The sequence below is a fragment of the Salvia miltiorrhiza genome, chromosome 3 (assembly GCF_028751815.1).
Source record: "Salvia miltiorrhiza cultivar Shanhuang (shh) chromosome 3, IMPLAD_Smil_shh, whole genome shotgun sequence".
NCBI classification, from domain to species: domain Eukaryota; kingdom Viridiplantae; phylum Streptophyta; class Magnoliopsida; order Lamiales; family Lamiaceae; genus Salvia; species Salvia miltiorrhiza.
The window spans coordinates 7,509,418-7,527,761 of record NC_080389.1 but is presented as its reverse complement, the minus strand read 5'-3'; the positions used below and the strand labels follow the sequence as shown (position 1 = coordinate 7,527,761).

Genomic DNA, 18,344 nt, shown 5'->3' with positions numbered 1-18,344 from the left:
CAACAGCAAAACCCCAGAAATCAACAGCGACAAAATCAGGGTCCTGGAGGACAACGGGGACAGCCACAGAATGCTAGGGCCTATGCCCTTAACCAAAAACAAGCAGCGGGAAACCAAGGAAACTTGGCAGGTATGATTAATGTTTTTGACGTGCCGATTATAGTTTTGTTTGATACTGGAGCGTCCCACTCTTTCATTTCACATGCTGCTTGTAAGAGATTAGAATTGACTCCACAATTGGCTGAGACAACTTTAGAAGTTAGCACCCCTGGTGGTGGAAGATTGGCTGCTAAGGACATTATCTCGAACTTAGAGCTGAACATAGGTGCTGAAACATTTAAGGCAAATTTGTATGTCATCACTATGATAGAGTTTGACATAATCCTAGGGATGAACTGGCTTACTCAAGTCGGTGCCACGATACTGTGTAGCGAGAGAAAGATCTCTTTCCAATCCGCTGGAAAGGAGAAGGCAAGTTTTCATGGCATAAGAATGGGAGGAAGAGTACCAGTGATTTCGGCGATGAAGGCCACAAAGATAATGAGAACGGGAGAATGTCAGGCTTTTCTGGTCAGTTTGACAGGAGAACATGAAGTAAAGAAAACGATCGAAGAAGTTCCAGTGGTGCGAGAATTCAAAGATGTTTTTCCCGAAGAATTGCCCGGTATGCCACCGAACAGACAACTAGAATTCACGATTGATCTAGAACCCGGGGCAGCACCAGTGTCAAAGGCACCATACAGAATGGCCCCGCCAGAGTTACAAGAATTGAAAGTGCAACTACAAGAACTGTTGGATCTAGGTTTCATACAGCCTAGCGTATCACCGTGGGGAGCACCAGTCTTATTCGTCAAGAAAAAAGATGGTTCACTAAGGATGTGTATCGATTATAGAGAATTAAACAAGCTTACGATAAAGAATAGATATCCTCTTCCAAGGATTGACGACTTGTTTGATCAGTTGAAAGGAGCCGGTGTGTTTTCCAAGATTGATCTAAGATCTGGTTACCATCAACTCAAGATGAAAAGAGAAGACATCCCAAAGACAGCGTTTCGAACACGTTACGGACATTACGAATTCACAGTGATGCCCTTTGGATTAACGAATGCCCCAGCAGTTTTCATGGATTTGATGAACCGAGTGTTCCATCAATACCTCGATAGTTTTGTCCTAGTGTTTATTGACGACATCCTCATATACTCTAAGACCGAAGAACAACACGAGGAACACTTGCGCATCGTACTCGAAACCCTGCGTAATGAGAGACTGTTTGCCAAATTCAGCAAGTGCGAGTTTTGGTTGAGAGAAGTGATGTTTCTCGGTCACATAGTGTCGACTGAAGGAATCAAAGTGGATCCCGCCAAGGTCGAAGCAGTCAAGGAGTGGAAGGCGCCATCAAATGTCAATGAGATCAGAAGTTTCCTCGGTTTAGCAGGATACTACAGAAGATTCATCGAAGGATTCTCAAAATTGGCTAGGCCAATGACTCAACTTTTGAAAAAGGGGACTAAATACGTTTGGTCTGAAGCGTGCGAACAAAGTTTTAAGGAGCTTAAGACTAGGCTGACTACTGCACCAGTGTTAGCAATACCAGAAGAGAATGAAGAATTCGTGGTGTATACTGATGCCTCGAAACTAGGATTGGGTTGTGTGTTGATGCAAAATCAGAAAGTGATAGCATACGCGTCTCGTCAATTGAAGCCCCATGAGCTGAAGTACCCGACTCATGATTTAGAACTAGCAGCCGTCGTGCACGCGCTGAAGATTTGGAGACACTACCTCTATGGAGTTAAGTGTGAGATCTTTACAGATCATAAGAGTTTGAAATACTTCTTCGAGCAAAAGGATTTGAACATGAGACAACGAAGATGGCTCGAATTAGTAAAGGATTATGATTGCACCATCAGTTATCATCCAGGAAAAGCGAATGCAGTAGCTGATGCCCTGAGTCGAAAGACAAAGGCTAAGCTAGGGTATTTCATCACCCAGCAGAAGGAACTGATCCGTGACTTCGCCTCACTCAGTTTGGAAATTGTTCATCCTCCAGACACAGTATCGGGTTGTGTTGCTGCATTGATAGCTAAACCTGATTTGAGGGAAAGAATTGTGCAAGCACAAAGAGAAGATTGGTTCTTGGAGAAGATGCGTCTAGCTGCAAGAACGAATGAAACGAAAGGATTCACTGAAGCAAAGGATAATGCACTTATGGTTGGTGAAAGATTGTGTGTGCCACACAAAGAAGAATTAAAGAATGAGATTATGAGCGAGGCTCATGATACTCCTTACACTGCACATCCAGGCAGCACAAAGATGTATCAGGATTTGAAGAAAATTTTCTGGTGGAAAGGAATGAAAAGAGATGTAGCGTTGTTTGTAGAGCGATGTCTCGCTTGTCAACAAGTGAAGGCCGTGCATCAGAGGCCGTATGGAATGCTGCAACCACTACCTATCCCTGAGTGGAAGTGGGAGCACATTAACATGGACTTCGTAGTGAGCCTACCGAGGTCGGCACGTGGAAACACTGCTATTTGGGTCATAGTGGACCGATTATCAAAGTCAGCGCACTTTCTGCCAATTCAAATGACTTTTGGATTGGAGAAACTTGCAAAGTTATATGTCAGAGAGATAGTACGCCTTCATGGTGTACCTGTATCTATCACATCAGATCGTGACACCAGATTCACATCGCGTTTCTGGAAAAGTTTACAAGAAGCAATGGGCACTCAGCTAAATTTCAGCACAGCGTACCACCCTCAGACTGACGGGCAGTCAGAAAGAACGATTCAGATCCTAGAAGATATGCTGCGAACGATTGTCACAGACAAAGGTGGAAGTTGGGAGGATTTGTTACCTCTTGTAGAATTTGCTTATAACAACAGTTATCAAGCAACAATTGGAATGGCTCCATATGAGGCTTTGTATGGCCGAAAATGTCGATCACCACTTTACTGGGATGAAGTGGGCGAGAGAAAGTTGTTAGGTCCTGAACTGGTCCAACAGATGGTTGAGAAGGTCGATCACATCAAGCAAAGAATTAAAGAAGCTCAAGATAGACAAAAGTCTTACGCCGATAAACGCCGATCGGAGTTAGAATTCAATGTTGGGGATCGAGTTTTCCTCAAAGTTTCTCCCTCAAAGGGAGTTATACGTTTCGGAAAGAGGGGCAAGTTACGACCCCGTTTTATAGGACCTTTTGAGATCCTAGATAAGATAGGCCCTGTAGCCTATAGGTTGGCATTGCCACCCAGTATTGGAGACGTACACAATGTGTTTCATGTCTCTCAGTTAAGAAAGTATATGTTTGATCCAAAACATGTGATTAAGCATGATGAAGTGGTCCTAGCCCAGGACTTAAGTTATGAAAAGAAACCAGTCCAGATACTTGATCGCAAGGTTCAAGTTTTACGTAACAAGAACATCGTTCTCGTTAAAGTGAAGTGGAACCATCACGGGATGGAAGAGGCCACATGGGAACTTGAAGATTCAATGAAAGTCAAGTATCCCCAGCTAGATTATCAAGGTATGTAATTTCGGGGACGAAATTTTTTTTTTAGGAGGGAGGGATGTAATACCCCGTTTCTTTTTGCTAAGTTTAGAATAATTTTTGAACTTAGATATTAAGTTGATTCACGCCGGATATAAAGAAAAAGAATTTATTTTAATTCCAACAAAAATGATTTACAAAAACATTTGTAAATTTAGTTATTGAATTTATATGCATTGCATATTTATTTAATTTAGTATTCAAGTATTTTTCACGAGATATTTATTTAGCGAATACTGAGCGATTATTACAGTTTTCATAATACAATCCGGACGATTTTTTTTTATCTACACCTGCCCACCATTTACACCCACTCTCCCCACTCACACTCTTTCCACCTTCCCACTCACACTTTACACTAAAGTTGTCTTCCACAAACAACACTTTCCCTGCAACTTTCAATCTTCTTTCTTTAATGATTCAAGGCAGCAACTACTTCACCATTCTTCACTAATTCCACGAGAAGAGCAAGTAGGAGAACTCCATGCATTTTTTTTCTGCCATTATTCAAGGTAAATCTTAGCTTCAATTTTCCCCATCCTCTTCATGTTTCACCCTGCATTTGTTGAAGAATACAAATGTATTACAGAAAAATCATCATCATCCATCGTTCCCATCAAAAGCAAGCAAACAACTCAAGAGAAAATCCAGCAAGTGTGAGTCTTTCTAAAGGTTTAATCTTTGAATATCTATACCTGTACCATTTTACATATGATTTACACACCTTGGTCATCAAACCAATTTCAGTTACACCTAACATTTTTATACAGTATATTCATGGATTTGTTACATATATATGTATATAATTACCATCACCATTCTGCATATATGAGATATATATATATATATATATATATGATTTGAAGAAGAATTATTGTTTTCGTTCTAAACAAGAGCTCGAGTTTTAAAGAAAGGATTTTTCTTGAGTTTGCCTCTCTTTTTAAGTCGTTGTACTGAGTTGGGTAAGAGAGAGATTTACCTTGCTGTGGTGTAGAGTCGAGAGGTAGAGGGAGGCTAGGGCTCGGCGGCGGCTTCGCCGTTGTTGTCCGGCCGAGGATGGAGCATGAGAGATGAGGGCGGTAGCTGGTCTGGGTAGAGGTTAGGGCTCCGGCGGGCGGCTCCGGCTGCTGCTGCCGTCGGCCAAAGTTCAGCGGAGGGAGGTAGAGTCGGCGGACGGCGGCTGCGTGCTACCTCCGTCCATGTGCTTGGGCGTGTGTAGAAAGTCGAGGGTGGCGCGGCCTACTGCCGCTGCTCCTCCGGCGAGTTCAGTGGTGGCGGTTTTCGCCCAAGAAAGAAGAGTGGGGTGGGCGGATCTTTCAACCGAGATGTAGTGGTTACCGCCGCTTGCTCCGGCGAGCTCCAGCAACCGTGAGTTCAAGCAGTCGAGAGAGAGAAGCCGAGGGAGGTGGCGGCGTTGTCGTCGTCGCCCAGGAGAGAGAGAGAGGTCAGAGAGAAAGCTGGTGGCGGCAGCTCGTCGCTGCTGCGTCTCCGGCGAGCGTCCGGCGCGAGGTGGCAGGGAGCCGAGAGAGGGAGAGGAGAGGTTGATGTTGTGTGTGTGAGTGTGTTTCTGTGTTATGCGTGTGTGTGTGCGGCTGATAAGGAAGAAAAGGGGTGGTGGGGGTGTTGGGCTTTAGGTTTGGGTTAGGGGTTGGGTTTTAAATTTGGGCCGGGTTTTTAATTAGTGTTGGGCTGAAAATTTTGTTAGAATTTGGGCCGAGTTGGGCCGTTTCTTTTTCATTTTATTTATTTATTTATTTATTTCAGTTGGGCTTGAGTCTTTGGGCCAAGTCAGTAATGGGCTCAATTTATTTAATTTAGTTATGGGACGATTTTATGAGTACTTGGGCCGAGATTTTTAATTAAATGGGCTGAGTTATTTCTTAATTTTGGGCCGAGTCAGTTGGGCCGATTTTCTTTAATTAAGCTGGGCCTTTGATTATTTTAAATCATGGGCTGCCCAAGTATTAATTTAATTGGATTTGTGCAGATTTTATTTAAAGGAGCTACACTATTATAATTAATTAGACTTATTAAGTTTAATTAATTATTTTCAAAGAGTAAATTTTTATAATAATATTAAATTATTATTATAAGCATATTTTAAGTAATTTCTTATTATATGCCAAGCATGACATGAATTTGCATTATATATATTTTTTTTGCAATAAAAGTATTTAAGATTTAATTGGTTTTATTATAATTCCAATTATTAAAAGATGAGTAAGAATATTGTTGGTGTTCTTAACTCAAGAGAAAATATTTTCAATTATTTATTCATTAAATTTTGAAAACCCGGCTAAGTGAATCATAGAATATTAAGCACTACACCTTGACTTAAGATTAGAATTCAAGGAGACCTATTGAGAATAGATTTCTTGTAGGCTTTGAGCATCAGGAGGATTAGCACTGCTATTCCGATTCAGAGATAAGGTTAAACGACAGGCTTTGCCTATACAGGTGGGCTTATTTTTCAAATGTATGATTTAGCTATTGAGCTTAAATATTCGTGTAATATAAACTGTTTATCCAATAAAATATTTTTGTGCACTCTACCATGTTTAAGGCTCGTACAGTTAATCAATTGAGGTTCTCTTATGACCTAACACGTTGTTTGAGAATTGTGTACACTTGTTAGCTGACTCGGTGGGTTGATCTCCATCGGGCACTAACCAGAGGCGTTATAAGGGTGCTCGACGGGATGTGTTCCGGAGCATAGAAATGATAAGCCTGTCTGGATTAATTTCCGAGGTTTATTATACTTGGCTGGGTTACGCCCTCAGTTCAAGTCAGCGGGAGACAGAGATCCGTCGGTGGCTAGAGGTCCGGGATCACAGCGAGTAACAGAATGGAGTGTGCAAACGCGCGCAAAATAATTAAGTATATATATATATATGAAAATGTTTTAACATGCATAGAAGTTATTTTCTCTTTAAAACCTTCTATGTCATGTCAGTAAGATTGGATAAACTGTTCTTCAGATTATGAAATGCTTTAAAAGTTGCAGCCCACTAAGTACATTAGTACTTAGCCCAAAATTACTTTCAAATGTTTTCAGGTTAATGGCTGGTGACGACGGGGCAGAGCTGAGGCTAGAGTTCAACTCCTTATTTTGATTTCCGCTGCAGAACTAGCCAGTATCTGTCTTTTGTTTCTTAACTTAAGACCTATCATGTTGTGATTCTAAACAATATCTTTTGTTGAGCCTAAACTATTGACTCTCAAAGTATTTCAATCAGTGAATGTTGGTTATCTGAAGCATGACACTAAACTTGTGATCCTGAAGTTGTTATGTTTGTTGATTGATTCGTATCACTTGAATACCTGTCTTTCTTCATCCAAAGGGGCTAAGCCCGATTGTTATCCCTTTTATTCAGATTTCACAAGGATTTTCCCTTGTTCATTTAGATGAATAGTCGTACCCCAGTTATAGTTATTGTTTCAAGAATTGGGGTGTGACATCATATAGTAAAACAAAGTTAATAAACAATGCATACAACTCTCATTGCAGAGCCCCAACTTCATAGAGCCCCTTCTACTTCCAAACAGGAGCTATAGCTTCAAGCTGTTCTTTTATTGTTCTCGATGCCTTCTCAGGCTGCAGAAGAACAAATCAGCACAACCTACAGTAAAACTGAGCTCCAAATAACCAGGGGGCTTAGCCCACTGGCCACCGGGTCCTCACTTAAGTAAAGTGACCCGGGTTCGATCCCTCTTGGGAGCGAATTGGAGATTGGGGAGATATAAGGTGGATTTTGGTGAATGGAGAGATAAGGTGGTTCTTGGAGTGGATGGGGAACTAACTACTAACATCTAACATGACTTTGCCCGATCAAAAAAAAAAAAACTGAGCTCCAAATAATTCGCGAACGGGTTGGTTTGTTTACAATCCAAATTATAATAAAAAAAACTACATAAAATGAACAATATTATTAAAATTAAAATAAAAAGATTTCTTAAAAAGGACTTTCGTCCACCTTTTTTATTCCACTTATTTTACATGCAAAAAATTCATAAAATGAACAATATTATTAAAATTTAATAATAAAGTAATTTGAATAATAATCATAGAATGTTTATTAAATTTCTATAGCATGAAATAAAAAAATAAAATTAAAAATAATATTCAAAGTTACCTCACAATTTATCGAAAATTTCATTATACACCACATCAGGAATCCCAAAAACTTTCTAATTTTAGGAATCTAAGAAAATTTCTAGTGTGTAACCCGTCGAAAGCCGGAGCCGTCCGCCACGACAGCGGCGGAGGGGGCTGTGGAGCGGCAGGAGGAGGATGAGAATGACGTTTTGATGGCCAAGGCACAATCGTTGATAGATAAGATCACTACGAGCCCTGAGAAAAGAGGGAGGCCAGGCATAGCGGTGGCTCTATCCCTATTGGTCGATCGAGAACGGAGGAGAATAGAGGGTAGCGACAGTGAAAATTGTAAGAGTAATAGTGAGTGTATTTATTTCTAAAAATATAAGTTAGGAAAATATTTTGGAATGGACCAAAATAGAAAGAGAGGAAGATGCTTGAGGGACGGGGGAGTACTGTTTATATATTTATCACATAAATTATACATTTTATATTATGTTGCGAGATAAAGAAGAACAATGAATTTTTTTTAAAAGTAAATTTGTATATTAGTACTCCCTCCGTCCGCCAAGATTATGGTAATTTGCTTGAGTACGGGATTTAATAAAATTGGTGATGATTTTGATGTAGTGGAGAAAGGATCCCACCACTTTATGAGATGAGTGGTTGAGATTGAACTTGGAGTGGTTTTTTTGTAAATAAAGAGTGTTAGTAAGGATAAAATATTAAAGAGGATGGTGGGACCATTGCCATAAAAGGAAAGTGACATAAACTTGGCGGACGCCCAATATAGTAATTGTGACATAATCTTGGCGGACGGAGGGAGTATTAAATTAAGTTAATAATATAAAGTGTTTTGTATTAGATCTAATCAAAGCAAGAATACGAACACGTGTCTACACAACAAATTGAATTGAATGAGTCAAAGCTTATATATTCAGTATAAATAGCGACACGTGTTTAACTTCACTCCAAAATTTCGCCCACTTCTCGTTCTAAAATATCGCCAACATCTCACTCCAAAATTTCGCCCAAAATCGGAAGTACCCAAAAGATGTACGCATTAAACCGTCTCAATTCGGCCAATCACATCTCCTCCGCCGCCGCCGCCGTATATCCGAAACGGTTGCTCGGAACAAGTATCGGTCACTCCTCTCCCGCAGCGACAGCTGGAATTAGTGATACCCGCAATACTTATGCGAGGAATAGGGGAAAAAAGCTGAGGGAGCTCTCGAGGATTGTGGTGATGCTTAGTTGCGATTCATCTGCAGATGGCGGCATCTGCAATGTTTATCTGGTCGGAGCCGATCACGGTTGTCCGGTAATATTTACTGTTGATTTTTTAATATTTATGTCAATTTTTCTGAATCACAATGCTAAGGTAATTAATTGTTCTTCATTTTCAGAAATCTTGGGAAGAAGTTAGGGGTGCGGTGCAATTCTTGAAACCGGAGGTGTTTTGCTTTCCAAATTAGCCCAAGTTTGGTTGAGTGTTTTTAGAGGTTGGAAAGGGAATCAAGTAATTGAATCCATTACTTGTTATTTGGTTTGAGTAATGAGATAATCATTACCCTTACTTGACTTGAGGTAACTCAATCACCCAATTTGTTACCCCTCAAAATAGAGTGAAACAAAAGAAAGGAAATCATTTATCAATGATTCTTTTTCATTGTTAAACCAAACACTCAATAAAAGTAATGATTATTGTTACCATTTCACTCCTTTATTTGATTCCATTCCCTTTCCATTCCTCTACTTGAACCAAACGAGCACTTAGAAGCCACATTGGCCGCTGCTCTTATTTTTATGAGATCTTTAATGCTATAATTATTATTATTATCGTTTTTTTCATTCTCTAATTAATACAGCAATTATATGCTTTCAGGTGGTTTTTCTAGAATTGTGCTCTAATCGCCTTCCTATTCTTACGCTTGAAAAATTAAAGGTTGGCTTGTATTTGTTTTCAGTTTATGTAGAATTGATTAAGTGCTAGTCATTAAACATGAAATGGTGGCCTTATTTTGCAGGTTCCGACGATGAGAGAAATGGTGGAAATGTGGAAGAAAAATGAAAAACCTTCTTGGATTCTTTACAAGTGGTGTATTGGTAAGGTATGATTATGTTTATGCTGACTTACTAGAGAAACATCTTTTTGGCTTCTTGAACAAATTCCAAATTAACTTTACAAAATGATACTCATCTGTTTTTTTCTAGTTTGGAGGTGTAGTTGGTGGTGGAGATGTTCGTGCGGTAAATGAGGAAGCCAAGAAATATGGTGCCAAGGTTATACTTGGTGATAGACCACAAGATGTATGCTACTTTCTTCTTGCATTTTACTATTATAAAGTAACATGAGACCAAATGTGGATAAAGCACATACTTCCCATTCTATTCTATGTAGGAATCCATGCGTTTCTTTGTCGATGCACCTTTAGAGCTTGACCATGATCGTCCCTGACATTGATGCAAGATAGGTGGGGGAATTGCTCTGTTTCGTGTTGTCTTGTGATGTAATCTTTTCATCTTCGCCTCTGCTCTATATAGTGCAAATCACATGGTCAAGATTGTAACCTTAAGAGTTGCTAGTTAACAATCAACGGTGCATGATGTTAAATTGGGTTTGAGAGAAGAGAAAAAATATCCCCATGCTGAAGTTTACAATAAATTTCTATAAAGTAATTTTTTTAATTACTATTTGATAAGAACCTAATAAGCTTTAATACATCCGTTATATGAAGGTTGATGGATCTACTCATAGAGAGGACCTCTCATCAATTCATCGAATAGTAATGCGGATTTATAATATCAAATTAAGAGATTCAACAACTTACAAAGAAAGGGGTTTGTTCCAAAAATAGGAAATCTAGCTATATGATTAAAGGCTGCATTTTATTAACAGAAACAGTTGTCATTCGTTTTTAATAATTCATCAATAGTGCTCACATGCATATAAAATAACGAGGGTTTGACAACATTAAGTGAATTATCCAACGAAACATGCAGGTGAGTTAAGTTTCAAGTTTCTTTGAGAAGTGAATTTTGGTTTTGAGGAGTGGTTGAAGTTGGCTTTCAGGTTCATGATTAGTGCTAATATTCTCTCGAGTTATTGAGTTTTTCGTTCAATGATATTTTTTACTTTAATTAATCCCTCTTCATTAATTGTTCACTATATAATATTTTAAGTTTTGAATGTTATTGGTTTTTAAACTCTTTTTGTCGGATCTATCTGATGTCTTCTACATGTATTCGCAAGTTCCTTTTTTTTTTTTAACCTTTTTGGTAGATTACAGACCAGAGATATATTGCCAAGACGTCTATTTGGACATTTCTCAATGTTCAATATTTCAATAACACCATTACATTACCAAAAGATATTGTGGAGAAGGTAATACTTATTTACCTTATACAAGACTTACAGATAATATATATAGGGAGGTCGGTTTTAATGATGTTACTTGAGCGTTAAAAGTTGATATTTCCTTTATGTAGCTGGACGGAAAGTATGATGCTCATGCGTGGGATCGAAAAAATCAAGAGTTATCCAAGAGCCATCTTAATTGGGCGGAAATATATACCCATGAGCGCGACTTGTTTGTGTTTTGATCTGTCTCTGAATTTCATTCTAATTCTTCATATTGGGCTTTATATCATTGTAAAATTGCATGTTTGATTGTTCTCATTCTATATTTGTTGTATAGATATATGTCGTCGAAGATACTAGATATTGCCCGCAAGCATAAATCAGTGGTAGCTGTGGTGGGAAAGGCCCATGTACAAGGAATCAAGAAGAACTGGAAACAACCTGTTGACGTAAAGATTTTATGCCATTCATTGACTACTTTGCCCTTCAAAATTCTCTACTCGATGTTCACTTTCTACATATATAGAGTAATATATGCCACTGTTCTAACTCGGTGTGATTGATGGTTTAACGTCGTGATTGCAGATATATCCATCTGATGGAAGCTTATGTTGTTGAATGTTGCAGGTGGAGCAACTTCTTACCATACCAATTGATAAAAAGACATTATCAGTGGGTAAGATAATTAGTTCTGTCGCAGGGGTTGCCATAGTTTATGGCATTTATCTCTCCATCAAGCGTTAGCACTCCGCATTCCCTGAGATCACCTACCCAAGCCCAGAAGAGAGCTGCTGCAACAAAGATGTCTCCATGCCTAAATCAGTCTCCGAGTACTTGAGTGTTCACACATTCTATATTAAGGTTTTGTGTTAAGAGTAATGTTGAGGAATGGATTCACGGCTGAGTACACACAAAGAAACATCCATACATTTATGCTTTCGACTTGGAGAGGGAGGTGTTCGGGGTGATGGAGCAGCCCGAGTATTTGGAGGGCTGCAGGCAGCCGAGTATCGGGGTGATCAGAGAATGCCTTGCGGTACGTAGTGTAGGAGTCTTGAGAAAAAGTGATTGTATGGATGATCATACATTTCCATCATATATAGCAATAAAATGTAAATGAGGAATAAGTTCTTTCAACCAAAAATGGTATATCGTGCGTGTAAGATCAAGTTTTAATGGTATTGTATCAACACAAAATATATCTTGTCATGCTCGTTGGAGATGTGATCGGCGACGGCAAAATGAAGCCGCTGGTAAACATTGTCGGCCCAAGTCGGGGCGGGGCTAGCTAAACGTGGGCCCTGTGCGAATTGTTAAATTTGGGCCCTTTATTTATAGTTGAGAAAAAAATATATTATATAAATATTTGATTAAATAAAACATTTTTTTGTCAAATTATTTAATAAATATATAAAAAAATATGTCATTCACTTAAAAAGTGTTGCCCTACTTGCAAGTTTTCATATCCAGATTGATATTTTCTAATCATATTAAGCTCAAGATTTTAAGCACCGGTGTCAAATACACAACTAAACAAAGTAAAGATTAGAATAATAACCAAACAATATAACTATATAAGAATTTAGAGATGAAAGATCGCACCAGTAATCTTTATATGAATACGATAAACGTAGTATGTCCACGATTAACACACAAACCTAAATACAAAATTATAATTCCATCAGTTAAAATTAATAATAACAATTATTAAAAATAAAAAACTGAAATAAAAAATAAAAACTGAAATGTATAAAATATAATTGAAAGTTTCAACGAAATTACCTTTAATCTCAAGACTTGAAAAATCACTGAAAATAAAAAAGAAGATGCAAGAATTTTTTTGGAAAAGAAGAGTGAATATCGTCTGCTACTGCTTGAACTGAAGAGAGTTTGTATTGTTAATTTGTTATAATCTCTATTTATCTAGCTTATATATATGGTAGTATAGTATATTAATGTTAATAATTTTGAAAGAACTAGTTGGGCCTTCAAAGCATACCCTAAGCCCATATGAGGGGCATGTTGCTCGCCACATTTGCCTACAAATTAGGTGAATCTGTTCTACCTTAAAAAAAAAAAAAAAAACGCCACTTTGCTTCTAGGGAGAATCGAACCCGGGTGGACAACCACTGCGCTGCATTAAGGAATTCAATAATATATCAGGCTTTATTTATTATATATATAATATATATGGATCTATATATTTTTGGGGCCCCTATTTTTTCGGGGCCCTGTGCGGTCGACCACCCCGCGCACCCTCCAGAACGGCCCCTGCCGTTTGATTTATTGCAAACTCAAGGAAACTCTCAAGTCTCATTTCAAATGCAGCACGATCATTGTATCTCGCGTACATCCACATACGATTATCACTCATTCTTGCAAATTCTAATTGAAAAAAAAACAAATAAAATATAAAAAATTAATTTGAATCTAACTATCCTAACTACCAAGTACTCGACTCTACCAGCAACTATATTGACCATAGTAGTCCTAATTTACTAAGCCTGTACTAGGTCTATCCGGCCCCCCAATGTCGAAGCAATAATACAATACATGTAAAACAATAAATAAAAAAATAGGGTAATTAAATTAAACACAATCATTTGATGGGAGAAGATCCTTATAATCAATTTCTATCACAAATGGAGAAGATCCTTACGAAATTGATTAAATCTATCCCACAATATATAATAACATATAATTTCATCCGAAATTTATACTAGCATACTTAATTTAACAAATTCATACTTAATCATACTTTAAAAACTAACAAAATTAATCAAACTAATTAAAATTAATTTTACTTAATTCATAATTCACCATACTATAAATTAATTTAAATATATCTAATTAACATTAATTTTAATCTAACAAAATAATAGCAAATCAATTTAAAAATAATTTAACAAATTACAATTAATCATACTTCATAAACATCCTATAAATTAATTAAAGTTAATTTTAATCTAACAAATAATAAATAAACAAATAAATAAAAGTCTATTAAGAACGAGAGCGTACGGTGGTAATCGACGGCAGAGCGGTGGCGGTGGGGCGGCGGGGACGGCCTGAAATTATGGGGAGAGAGAGAGGAAGAGAGAGAGAGAGACAAAAGGAAGGAAGGTGTGGGCTTACCTTGACGGAGGCAGACAGCGGGGGAGACGGCAGCGACTGGCGACGGCAGCGGCAGGGTGGGCGGGTGTAATACCCCGTTTCCTCGAGCTAAGTTTAGAATAATTTTGAACTTAGATTTAAGATGATTCACGCCGGATTGAGAAAAAGAATTTATTTTTAATTCCAACAAAAATGATTTACAAAAGCTTTTGTAAATTTTAGTTATTTGAATTTATATGCATTGCATATTTATTTAATTTAGCATTCAGGCATTTTTCACAAGCTTTTAATTAGCAAATCCTGAAGAATTTCTACAGTTTCGACAATTTTATCCTGAGGGATTTTATTTATCAAATCCTCACTCAACTCACTTACACTCATCTCTCCCATCAGCCACCCTACACCTATTCAAGCAGCCCAAAATTCAGGCTTTATGCCATGCTTGGCAGAGGCAATCAAATGCCCCAAACTTCTCTGCCAATTCAACTACTCCTTCACCACTCCACACAACTCATTTCGTGAAGGGAAACTGAAACAGAGAGCAACCATTCCCCTCATTAATCCAGCAGCAACACACCTCAAGTTTCATCAAACTCAAATCAAAAACTCTTGAAGATCACACGAGGCTTTCAGCTTGAGGGCTTTCCCCACTAAACATTCAAAGGTTTCATCTTTTGAACTCTGCTTTTTCCATTTCACAAACATGAACAATACATGAAATCTTACAGCTACCCAACAGATATTCACAAGCATACATACATTCACAAACAAACTTTTATACAAATGTAAATATGTATAAATGATCTGTATATATATATATATATATATATATATATATATATATATATATATATAGGGTTATGTTCAATGAAAAAGGCCTAAATGTAAGAAAGAAGAGAGAAGTAATCTCATCCGTTGATCTTATCTAATCTAACGGACATGATTTGTTCACGCCATGTTCAACGGATTTTTTTGTTGAACATTCGTGAACATATACAATATTTTTGGGGGTTATGGGTTTCGACCCCCCATATGTTCAACGAAAAAATCCGTTGAACATGGCGTGAACAAATCATGTCCGTTAGATTAGATAAGATCAACGGATGAGATTACTTCTTTCTTCTTTCTTACATTTAGGCCTTCTTCATTGAACCTTGGCCTATATATATATATATATATATATATATAGGGAGAAGATCCATGAAGTATACTAAATAATTTGAGAATGAAGAATTAATCATAGCCCTTAGATTAATAGAATCTAACGGTCCATATCAATCATTTTAAGTATCATCCGATTTATAAGCTAAGGTTACTAAAGTAATTTTGTTTTTATATGTAACCGTCCAATACATTATATGCATTGACCATATCTCATTATTTTAGGAAGTTAGATTCCATATTTTTTTATTGCGTTGATTTTTTTAATATTTTAATTGCTTTCCATGTGTTCTGAACATAATCATGATAATGAAAATTGATTTATTGTGAGATTATTTAATGTCTCTCTTTTAAATGCAGCCAATATAGTAGTGATATTCGATTAAAAAAAATGTATTTTAAAATTATTATTTGTTAAATGCAGCGAAAATATCTTTCAAATGTAGACGTATGTCACCGTGAACAAAAAAAATTGAATATTTTATTTACATATTCGCTATTTTTTTACGTTTATTTGTATTGTTTTATGCTAAATATTTTATGTTATCAAGAAAATTTTAAATATTTTATTTAGATGTTCGTAATTTTATTTCGATTGTTCGAAAAATTCTATATTAAATATTTGATGTTATCAAGAAAAATTTAAATATTTTATTCAAATGTTCGTAATTTTTTTACATTCGTTCGACATATTTTATGTGGAATATTTTTTGTCCAACAAGAAAAATTCAAATATTTTTTTTAGATGTTCGTACTTTTTTTAAGCTTATTCGAAAAAAATTATGTGAAATATTTATACATGCAAGAAAATATTCAAATATTTTATTTAGATGTTCGTAATTTTATTACGATTGTTCGAAAAATTCTATATTAAATATTTTTTGTCCAACAAGAAAAATTCAAATATTTTTTTTAGATGTTCGTACTTTTTTTAAGCTTATTCAAATATATATATATATATATATGCATACATCATAGCATGATTTATAAAAGAAAGAAAAAGTCTTGAGCTTGTTTTTGGTTGCCGAGTCCAAATGTTGGAGTGTCTGGTGAGTCGAGGAGGATGAGTGTTGTGTTTGTGTGAACTGAGTTGAGAGGTGGAGGGAGGCAGGGCACGGCGGCGGTGCCGCTGCTGTCCGGCCAAGGGCGAAAGATTGGGGGGGGGGAGGGAGTCATGGTCTGTGTATGTGAGCGTCTGTGAATCGGGGGAGAAATAGGGAGACAGGCGAAGGAGAGAGTCGACGGCGGCAGCCATGGCTGCTGTCGCCGGATGTTTCACAGAGGGAGGCCAGGGCGCGGCGGCCCTGCCGCTGTCGTCCGGCCACGGACGGAGGGAGAGCAGAGTAGAGAGGGAGGGAGCGGCGATCTCGCTGTTTCCAATGAGGAAGACGACTCGGACAGAGTGAGGTGTGGGTTTCGTTCTGAGAGGAGAGTCGAGAGAGAGAGTTTCGAGGGAGATGGGAGGGGGGGCGCAGCGGCAGTCCACTTCTTCTGCTGTCATCGGCCATTTTGAGTGGAGAGGAGAGGGGTGTACTGTGAGGGTCTGAGCGGAGAACGGTGGAGCGGCAGCTTATTGCTGCTACTCGCCGGAGTCGGGGGAGAGAACGGCTTCCGCTGCTGCTCGTTGGCGGACGATCAGTCGAGAGAGAGAGACTGATGTGCGTGCGTGACTGATAGGGAAGGAAAGGGGAGAAAAGTGGGGGTGTTGGGCTAGGGCTGCGGTTGGGCTTTTGTGTTGGGCCGTTTTTCTTTTAATTTTTCAGTTGGGCCGATTTTTCTTTTATTTTATCAGTTGAGCCGAGGTTTGGGCTGTGCAGCTTCTTCATTTAAATGGACTGCACTATTTTAATTAATTAGACTTATTAATTTTAATTAATTATTTTAATTTGCACAATAATATCATATTATTATTATGTGCATATTTTAAGTAATTACTTATTATATGCTAAGCATGACATGAAATTGCATTATATTTTGCAATAAAAGTATTTATGATTTAATTGGTTTTATTTATAATTTCAATTACAAAAGAAAGATGAGTAAGAATATTGTTGGTGTTCTTAACTCAAGAGAAATGTTTTCAATTATTTATTCATTAAATTTTGAAAACCTGGCTAAGTGAATAATAGAATATTAAGCACTTCACCATGACTTAAGTTTAGATTCAAGGAGACCTATTGAGAATAGATTTCTTGTAGGCTTTGAGCACCAGAAGGATTAGCACTGCTATTCCGATTCAGAGATAACGTTAAACGACAGGCATTGCCTATACAGGTGGGCTTATTTTCCAAATGTATGATTGAGCTAATGAGCTTAAATGTTTCATGAAATACAAATTGTTTATCCAATAAATATTTTTGTGCACTCTACCATGTTTAAGGCTCGTACAGTTAATCAATTGAGGTTCTCTTATGACCTAATACGTTGTTTGAGAATTGTGTACACTTGTTAGTTGACTCGGTGGGTTGATCTCCATCGGGCTCTAACCAGAGGCGTTATAAGGGTGCTCGGCTGGATGTGTTCCGGAGCATGAGAAATATGAGGCCTGCTTGGGTAGCATCCCGAGGTCAAAGTAAACTTGTCTGGGTTACGCTCTCAGTTCAAGTCAGCGGGAGACAGAGATCCGTCGGTGGCTAAAACGTCCTGGATCACAGCGAGTAACAGAATAGAGTGTGACAACTGCGCGCAAATGTTTTAACATGCAATGTTTTAACATGCATAGAAGTTATTTCTCTTTAAAACCTTCTATGTCATGTCAGTAAGATTGGATAAACTGCTCTTATAGATTGTGAAATGTTTTAGAGTTGCAGCCCACTAAGTACATTAGTACTTAGCCCAAAAATACTTTCAAATGTTTTCAGGTTAATGGCTGGTGATGACGGGGCAGAGCTGAGGCTAGAGTTCAACTCCTTATTTTGATTTCCGCTGCAGAACTAGCCAGTATCTGTCTTTTGTTCCTTAACTTAAGACCTATTATGTTGTGATTCTAAACAATATCTTTTGTTGAGCCTAGACTATTGACTCTCAAGTATTTCGATCAGTGAATGTTGGTTATCTGAAGCATGACA

General features: G+C 37.7%; 1 protein-coding gene and 1 long non-coding RNA gene across 2 annotated transcripts; both read left to right on the top strand.

Annotated features, from left to right (window-relative positions):
• The first annotated feature begins 3,928 nt into the window (after positions 1-3,928).
• On the top strand, positions 3,929-6,822 carry LOC131017302 (uncharacterized). The gene is made up of 4 exons (XR_009099540.1): positions 3,929-4,056; positions 4,134-4,200; positions 5,926-6,001; positions 6,600-6,822. It is a non-coding gene; the product is annotated as an uncharacterized LOC131017302 (long non-coding RNA).
• A 1,872-nt stretch (positions 6,823-8,694) lies between these two features.
• LOC131018240 (uncharacterized) lies at positions 8,695-10,098 on the top strand. The gene is made up of 5 exons (XM_057946964.1): positions 8,695-8,961; positions 9,526-9,585; positions 9,668-9,751; positions 9,855-9,950; positions 10,042-10,098. The coding sequence occupies exons 1-5, from the start codon at positions 8,695-8,697 to the stop codon at positions 10,096-10,098; spliced, it is 564 nt and encodes a 187-aa protein (XP_057802947.1).
• The last annotated feature ends 8,246 nt before the right edge of the window (positions 10,099-18,344 follow it).

Bases quoted from the DNA above. Each gene is read 5' to 3' on its own strand.
- LOC131018240 (XM_057946964.1), top strand. From the start codon at position 8,695: ATGTACGCATTAAACCGTCTCAATTCGGCCAATCACATCTCCTCCGCC. The intron at 8,962-9,525 runs GTAATATTTACT...ATATGCTTTCAG, and splicing joins GAGCCGATCACGGTTGTCCG to GTGGTTTTTCTAGAATTGTG. The intron at 9,752-9,854 runs GTATGATTATGT...GTTTTTTTCTAG, and splicing joins ACAAGTGGTGTATTGGTAAG to TTTGGAGGTGTAGTTGGTGG.